Below are 9,192 nucleotides of genomic sequence, written 5' to 3'. Positions count from 1 at the left end.
CAATTACAAACATCTATTTTGATTTTTTTTAAACTAAACTTTTTTGGTTACTACATGATTCCATGTGTTATGTCATAAAAAAAAATCCTTCACTATTATTTTACAATGTAAAAAATAGTAAAAATAAAGAAAAACCCTGGAATGAGTAGGTGTGCCCAAACTTTTGACTGGTACTGTAGGTGTGTCATTTATATTAAACAGTGTGGAATTACCATGGTAGCACCTAAGAGAGGAGGGAGTTGGCCTTTGATGAGGAAGCAGAGACCAAGAGTCTCTTACCCCCACAAAGCCCACACACGTGTACGCACGCACGCACACACACATAATCCTACCAGGCAGCTGGGGCGGCAGCCACCACCAAAACAGACCATCTCTCATTTGGAGGTTAGGCTATTTATTTGCCTTGGGCCGTGTCTTACTGTTTTCCTAGGCTTTCTAGCATCAGCTCCTGAAGGCTAAATATTTGCAGTGTAGTACATGTTGTAAGCTGCTGCATGATGTTGGCTGAGGTAATATGGGCTCAACAGGGCAGGAACAACAGCAGCATTGGCTAACTTCAGAAACGAGGTATGATCACGCGCATGCGCACCTCGCATACTGGCGCACACACACACAGGGTTCCGTTCCGGTCAACGTGACCTCGGAATGCTTTTTAGAATGTCATAGATACAAGATGACCTGCTCCAATACCATGCTCTCAACACACAGAACATACTGTTCACATTAACTATCCAATTATGAGACCCTAGCTGTGAAATCCTGTAGCCAAGGCAACTCACTGCCTCCAGAGCATCAAATCGCAGTGGAGACATTGAATAAACATACAATTCACTATAATCAATTCCTAGTTAACAGTGATATCCCAATTGAGTTCACACTTCAACTGAAAAACTTCACATCACCTGTTTCTTCCCTATTACAACAGTTATTCAACAGTTGAAGCAGCCTTTAAGAAGAACAGCCATCCTCCCAGGTCTCCGTCCATGTGAGTGGAGTTCTAGGCAAAACACCCTGCAGGCCAGACAGATAGAGCTATGATAACAGAGTACAGCTCTATCCATCTGTCTGGCCCTAGCTTCATTGTTGTTGTCAATATTTTGGGGCACTGGACAGCTGATTGCTTAAAACTTCTTCGGGGTAGGGGGCAGCATTTTCACTTTTGGATAAATAGCATGCCCAAATTCAACTGCATGCTACTCATCCCCAGAATATAAAATATGCATATTATTAGTAGATTTGGATAGAAAACACTCTGAAGTTTCTAAAACTGTTTGAATCATGTCTGTGAGTATAACAGAACTTATCCGTAGCCAGGCAAAACCCCGAGGACCAAACCATTCAGATTTTTTTTTAGGTCACTGTCTTTTCAATGGTTTCATTGGGACACCAGATTTTCTAAGGGACTTGTTTGCAGTTTCTGCTTCCACTGGTGTCCAGTCTTTGGAAATTGGTTGAGGTTTTTTCTTTGTGTAATGAAGAAGTACGGCCATCTTAAAATGAGGGTCACTTGAAGTAAATTGTTTGAGAGGCACATTACCAGAAAAGTTGCGTCAGTTTGTTTTCTTTTTGTATTGAACACAGATCATCCCGTCTTCATATTTGATCGATTATTAACGTTTAAAAATACCTAACGTTGTACTACAAAAGTAGTTTGAAATGTTTTTGGTAAAGTTTAACATGTAACTTTTGATATATTTTGTAGTGATGTTGCGCAAGTGGAAGCTGTGTTTTTTCTGGATGAAACGCGCCAAATAAATTGACATTTTGGATATATATCGACGGAATTAATCGAACAAAGGACCATTTATGTTTATGGGACATATTGGAGTGCCAACAAAGAAGTTCGTCAAAGGTAAGGCATGAATTATATTTTTTTTCTGCGTTTTGTTGTCGTGCCTGCAGTGTTGAAATATGCTACTCTTTGTTTACTGTTGTGCTATAATCAGATAATAGCATCTTATGCTTTCGCCGAAAAGCCTTTTTGAAATCTGACATGTTGGCTGGATTCACAACGAGTGTAGCTTTAATTGGTATCTTACATGTGTGATTTAATGAAAGTTTGATTTTTATTAATTTTATTTGAATATGGCGCTCTGTATTTCCCTGGCTATTGGCCAGGTGGGACGATTGCGTCCCACCTACCCAGAGAGGTTAATAGAGTACGAGCCCTTTGACTAGATCTCTCCAGATTTCCCCAATATCCCTACAGAGATAAAGGAGAGGGTGGGGGTAGCAGAGGTGTCATTCCCATAGGGGCACAGGGACACGTGCATCTTCAGATTTGTCCTGTTTAAAATAAATGCATCTGTAATCTACTAGCCACCTAGCAATTGTATGAAGTTGGCTTTAGCTAGCCCAGCCAACTAGCTACCAAGAAGCCATTTCAGGCTACTAAAACACCGGCTAGTGTTTTAGTACTATATCTCTTGACACAATGATGAAAATAATCATGGCTCTAAACCTTCAAGCTGCATACTGGACCCTATTCCAACTAAACTACTGAAGAGCTGCTTCCTGTGCTTGGCCCTCCTATGTTGAACATTATAACGGTCTCTATCCACCAGATTTTGTCCAAACTCACTAAAAGTGGCAGTAATAAAGCCTCTCTTGAAAAAGCCAAACCTTGACCCAGAAAATATAAAAGACTATCGGCCTATATTGAATCTCCCATTCCTCTCAAAAAAAAATTAAAAAAGCTGTTGCACAGCAACTCACTGCCTTCCTGAAATATAAACAATGTATACGAAACGCTTCAGTCTGGTTTTAGACCCCATCAAAGCACTGAGACTGCACTTGTGAAGATGGCAAATGACCTTTTAATTGCGTCAGACCGAGGCTCTGCATCTGCCCTTGTGCTCTGCATCTGTCCTCATGCCTTGCATCTGTCTCATGCTCCTAGACCTTGGTGCTGCTTTTGATACCGTCGATCACCACATTCTTTTGGAGAGATTGGAAACCCAAATTGGTCTACACGGAAAAGTTCTGGCCTGGTTTAGATCTTATCTGTCGGAATGATATCAGTTTGTCTCTGTGAATGGTTTGTCCTCTGACAAATCAACTGTAAATTTCGGTGTTCCTCAAGGTTCCGTTTTAGGACCACTATTAATTTCACTATATATTTACCTTCGGAAACATAATGTTAACTTTCACTGCTATGCGGATGACACACCAGCTGTACATTTCGATGAAACATGGTGAAGCCCCAAAATTGCCCTCGCTGGAAGCCTGTGTTTCAGACATAAGGAATGTTCTACTTTTAAACTCGGACAAAACAGAGATGCTTATTGTAGGTCCCAAGAAACAAAGAGATTATCTGTTAATTAATCTTGATGTGTACAGTCGTCTCAAAAAAACTGAAGGATCTCGGCGTACTCTGGACCCTGATCTTTCTTTTGACGAACATATCAAGATTGTTTCAAGGACAGCTTTTTTCCATCTAAGTAACATGCAAAATCTGAAACTTTCTGTCCAAAAATGATGCAGAAAAATGTATCCATGCTTTTGTCACTTCTAGGTTAGACTACTGCAATGCTTACTTTCCGGCTACCCAGATAAAGCACTAAATAAACTTCAGTTAGTGCTAAACACGGCTGCTAAAATCTTGAATAGAACCAAACAATTTGATCATATTTACTCCAGTGCTAGCCTCTCTACACTGGCTTCCTGTTAAGGCAAGGGCTGATTTCAAGGTTTACTGCTAACCTACAAAGCATTCATGGGCTTGTTCCTACCTATCTTTTTCCGATTTGGTCCGGCCGTACATACCTACACGTACGCTACGGTCACAAGACGCAGCCTCCTAACTGTCCCTAGAATTCAAAGCAAACCCTGCTGGTGGCAGGGCTTCTCCTATAAGAACTCCATTTTTATGGAATGATCTGCCTACCCATGTGAGAGACGCAGACTATGTCTCAACCTTTAAATCTTTATTGAAGACACATCTCTTCAGTAGGTCCTATGATTGAGTGTAGTCTGGCCCAGGAGTGTGAAGGTGAACGGAAAGCAACGAACCGCCCTTGCTGCTCTGCCTGGCCGGTTCCCCTCTCTCCACTGGGATTCTCTGCCTCTAACACTATTACAGGGGCTGAGTCACTGGCTTACTGGTGCTCTTCCATGCCGTCCCTAGGAGGGGTGCGTCACTTGAGTGGGTTAAGTCACTGACGTGATCTTCCTGTCTGGGTTGGCGCACCCCCTTGGGTTGTGCCGTGGCGGAGATCTTTGTGGGCTATACTCGGCCTTGTCTCAGGATGGTAAGTTGGTGGTTGAAGATATCCCTTAGTGGTGCGGGGCTGTGCTTTGGCAAAGTGGGTGGGGTTATATCCTTCCTGTTTGGCCCTGTCCGGGGTATCGTCGGATGGGGCCACAGTGTCTCCCGACCCCTCCTGTCTCAGCCTCCAGTATTTATGCTGCAGTAGTCTTGTGTCTCGGGGAGCTAGGGTCAGTCTTTATATCTGGAGTATTTCTCCTGTCTTATCCGGTGTCCTGTGTTAATTTAATGTATTGCTCTCTCTAATTCTCTCTTTCTTTCTTTCTCTCTCTCGGAGGACCTGAGCCTAGGACCATGCCTCAGGACTACCTGGCCTGATTGACTCCTTGCTGTCCCCGAGTCCACCTGGCCGTGCTGCTGCTCCAGTTTCAACTGTTCTGCCTGCGGCTATGGAACCCTGACCTGTTCACCGGACGTGCTACCTTGTCCCAGACCTGCTGTTTTCAACCTCTCTAGAGACAGCAGGAGCGATCTATTTACATCTATATTTTCATAGCTGTCTATATACCACCGCGACCGATGCTGGCACTAAGACCGCACTCAATGAGCTGTATAAGGCCATAAGCAAACAGGAGAATGCTCATCCAGAGGCGGCACTCCTAGTGGCTGGGACATTAATGGAGGGAAACTCAAATCAGTTTTACCAATTTCTATCAGCATGTTAATATGCACCAGAGGGAGAAAAAAACTAGACCACCTTTCCTCCACACAGACGCGTACAAAGCTCTCCCTCGCCTCCATTTGGTAAATCTGAATATAATTCTATCCTCCTGATTCCCTCCTTGACAAAAAACTAAAGCAGGAGCACCAGTGCTCGGTCAATGAGAAAGTGGCCAGATGAAGCAGATGTTAAGTTACAGGACTGTTTTTCTAGCAGGGTAGGGAACAACACATCCGCAACGCTGATCCTCAACACGGGGCCCCTCAGGGTGCGTGCTCAGTCCCCTCCTGTACTCCCTGTTCACTCATGACTGCATGGCCAGGCACGTACCACCAACACCAACAACACGTTTGCCGATGACACAACAGTGGTAGGCCTGATCACCGATGAGAACAGCCTATAGGAGTGGTTCAGAGACCTGGTCGTGTGGGGGCAGGACAACAAACCTCTCCCTCAACGTGATCAAGACAAAGGAGATGATTGTGGACTACAGGAAAAGGAGGACCGAGCACACCCCCATTCTCATCGACAGGGATGTAGTGGAGCAGGTTGAGAGCTTCAAGTTCCTTGGTGTCCACATCAACCAAACTACCATGGTCCAAACACACTAAGACAGTTGTGAAGAGGGCACGAAAAAAGCCTATTCCCCTCAGGGAGTTGAAAAGATTTGGATGTTTCTTCAGATCCTCAAAAAAGATTCTACAGCTGCACCATCGAGAGCATCCTGACTGGTTCCAGCACTGCCTGGTATGGCAACTGCTCGCGCCTTTGACCGCAAGACACTACAGAGGGTAGAACATACGGCCCAGTACATCACTGGGGTCAAGCTCCCTGTCAACCAGGACCTCTATATCAGGCGTGTCAGAGGAAGGCCTAAAAATTGTCAAAGACTCCAGCCACCCTAGTCATAGACTGTTCTCTCTGCTTACCGCACGGCAAGCGGACCGGAAGCACCAAAGTCGAGGTCCAAAAAGGCTTCTTAACAGCTTCTACCCCCAAGCCATTAAGACTCCTGAATAGCTAATCAAAGGGCTACCCAGACCCTCTTTACGCTGCTGCTATAATCTATGCATGTCACTTTAACTCCTACATGTACATATACCTCGACTAACCAGTGCCCCCACACGGTAACCGCCTGTATATAGCCTTCACTTGTTATTTTACTGCTGCAGTTTAATTATTTGTTACTTTTACCAACAAAAAAAAGTACACTTATTTGTATTTTTTTTCTTAACTTCTTAAAGCATTGTTGGTTAAGGGCTTCTAAGTAAGCATTTCACTGTTGTATTCGGCACATGTGACAATAAACATTTTGATTTGAATCTTGCCGCTGGAGGCAGAACTGGGCGTTAGATGGGGCAAAGGCAAAGTCAATATTGGCTCTATCACAAAATATGAACAAAAGATGAAATCTTAATTTAAGGTTAGGGTTAGGCATTAGGGTTAGCAGTGTGGTTAAGGTTAGAATCAGATTGTGCTGTCCAGCTAGTGACCACTCTGCAGAGCTGCAGAGTGTTTGAAAAATTCTAAATTCTCCAACTTCAGGACAGAGGGCCTGGGGGCACTCCAGACATCCCCTCAGCCGTCCTCACGTACTTTGTGCCCCCTCAGATTTTTCGGGTGCATGACGCCCCCCAGACAAGGCTACCCCCTCCCAGGCATTCACTTCGGTTTTCTGGATTGCTGGAGAGCTATTGCCAATTGCCATGATCCTCAATGTTTCCAGGCTCAGGCAGAAAGCTAAGTATGTCCTTCACATAAACAAAAATCCAGGTCTTGTGTTTACTTAACCTCGTCCCCAGGCATACTTGCGCACGGCGCATACAAGACTGGGATATCAACGATTAAAAGTTGGCCTTAGTGGGATTGACCATAGAATCAATGGGTGTGACCTACTGAGTAAAGTATTTGTCATCATTGTGTTTTGTGGGAGATAAAGCAAATATCTTTCTGTATTGACTAACAAAGGCCAAGTTTGACACATTGGTACACCAGACTCTTCTCCCATTTGGGTGGAAGTGTCTGGCGACAAGATTTAGTGCTTACGTAATGAGAGAGAAAAAAATGGAGATGTGGGCCGTGCGGAGTAAACCAGGCTCTGCAGCTGCCATGGCAACGATGGAACGTTGACGTATGGGAATCAGAAACAGTGTGTCTTCGAGTTCAGATACTGGTCCGAGTTGTGTGTTTAGGGGTGACCCAGATGAGTCTTCGAAGGGGTATGGCTTGTTATCAGGATGTTGGGTGTAATCAGTATTTATGCATGCATGTGTGCCTGGTGTTTACGTGCATATAAGGACCGGGTGTGCTCCAGGAATTGTGCCCCCCATCTACCTCAGCCCCCACTGAACACAGCGCAGTTTGTTTGGTAACACTCTGCCCCTCCTTCCCTCCCTCGCATGTCTTTCGGGGAATCAGTAAGGAAGTCTTGTCTGAGACACTCCCCTCTACTCTTCACAGGGAAATGTGAGGACATGTGACCCTGTGTCTGTACTCACCACCACGGTGATGCCGTCCTTCTCCAGCGGAGCCTTGTCATAGGTGACCTCACACACTCTCACCACCGTCGTGGCTCCGTACTTCTTAAGGTCCTCAGGGGGGGGGGCATGTTAGGTTAAAAGTAACTCACACTGTGTGTGGGGGAGGGAGGGGACAAGTTGGTTAAAAGTAACTCACACCGTGGTGTGAGGGGGGGGGGGGGGGTACGCCGTATGTTTACCAAAATATAGCCTATATGTCTGCATGCACATGTTCATATGGTAGAACAGGAGTAAACAAACAAACAGGAGTCTGATCGAGTTATTTTGAAGGGTTCTGTCTGTGTCTACCTCCTCTCACCGCCTGGTTGTCCGAAGGTGGCACCAGGACAAGTCGCCATAGAAACGGAGGCTTTGTGAAATCAGGAGCCTGCGAGCGCACTGTTGTTATCATCCCTCTGTACTGTTTTTATCAGTGTAGAAACAGTGTGGGGAGGAGGGGCTTGGAGCAGGATCGAAATAATGTAGTAGTGCAACCAAAGCGGCGCGTGAACACAACACAGAGAGAGAGAGAGAGAGAGACAGAGAGAGACAGAGAGAGAGGGAGCAGAGAGAGAGAACAGAGAGAGAGAACAGAGGGAGAGAGACAGAGAGAGAGAACAGGGAAGAGAACAGGGAGAGAGAAAGGAGGAGAGAGAGAGAACAGAGAGAGAGAGAACAGAGAGAGAGAGAACAGAGAGAGAATAAAGAGGGAGGATGAGAAGATAAGGAGAGATAAAGGAGAGAAAAGAACAATTGAGAAAGAGAGGGCTGGATAGAGCAGTCCTCACCTCGATGAAGCTGTTCAGGGTGGAGTTGGTGGGGTGTGTGCGTGATGAGTAGCCGCATGTTCTTGTAGCACACCTGGCCGGCGCCGGCGGTTCATACGGGCCATGTTGAACAACGTTCCCAGCTGGGGAGCAGCGAACACGGACAGGACGCACAGGGGACACAAACTGGTGGACCACGGACGCCACGGTAGCTGGTGGGCTAAACTCCTCCGAAAACTCCTCTTCGATCCTCTTCTCAGTCCTTTCCCTCTTTGAAAAGATCCGTCCTCGGGTTGGTCGATCTCTGGTTGTCACTATGGTTGTGTTAGATGGGAAGCGAGGCGTAGCCACGGTCTTGGGGCTTTCACTGAAGAGTAGTGGATAGTTAGTCCAATCACCCATTAGAGTTCCTGAGAGAGGGTCTTATGGTGAGAGATCTAAGGGGTGGAGAGTCCTGGGAGGCAGGGAGCCCTTCAGTGCAGCGGTAGTAGGCGGAGAAGGCAGAGCGTGGGCATCCTCCCCTGGATCAGCCTATGCCCTGGGATGTTGAGCGTGACAGTAGTCTCCAGTCTTCTGCAGAACGCCATCAAAAGCACAGCGCCAAGGGTGTACAACTGGTGGAGCCAAAGGGGAAGGGGCAAAACAGACAGAAGAGAGTTTCCCTGATAAATCTGAGACAAACAAGATATTGGCTGCCTCCTGACTGTAGAACTGATTACACAATGATGTTTCCCTCGCTTTCTCTCATTCCCCACTAGCACTATGTAAATAACTGATGATGTGCAACATCAAATAATGGTTAATGTTTCAATGAGCAACAAGGGCATTCATTTCACCTCCAGTCACTGTTTTCATTTCCTTAACTAATTTGCTACATTAGATTTGCTGGAATCAACATAATAACAAGCATGCCAATTATTTAAAAATATCACATAAAACTGACTTTATCATCTGCTTCTACCAACTACAATACTTATT

The 9,192-nt window shown here is 45.5% G+C and overlaps 1 protein-coding gene across 1 annotated transcript in view; it reads right to left on the bottom strand.

Annotated features, from left to right (window-relative positions):
- Window positions 1-8,293, bottom strand: part of LOC111955699 (protein tyrosine phosphatase type IVA 3) — a 30,530-nt gene extending 22,237 nt beyond the window's left edge. The window contains 3 exon segments of the mRNA XM_070436481.1: window positions 7,427-7,519; window positions 8,236-8,271; window positions 8,273-8,293. Of these exon segments, the coding sequence (XP_070292582.1) occupies window positions 7,427-7,519; window positions 8,236-8,271; window positions 8,273-8,293 (150 nt within the window).
- Window positions 8,294-9,192: the final 899 nt, after the last annotated feature.

This window comes from Salvelinus sp. IW2-2015, linkage group LG31 (assembly GCF_002910315.2).
Source record: "Salvelinus sp. IW2-2015 linkage group LG31, ASM291031v2, whole genome shotgun sequence".
Taxonomy (NCBI): domain Eukaryota; kingdom Metazoa; phylum Chordata; class Actinopteri; order Salmoniformes; family Salmonidae; genus Salvelinus; species Salvelinus sp. IW2-2015.
This window is presented reverse-complemented; position numbering and strand designations above follow the sequence as displayed.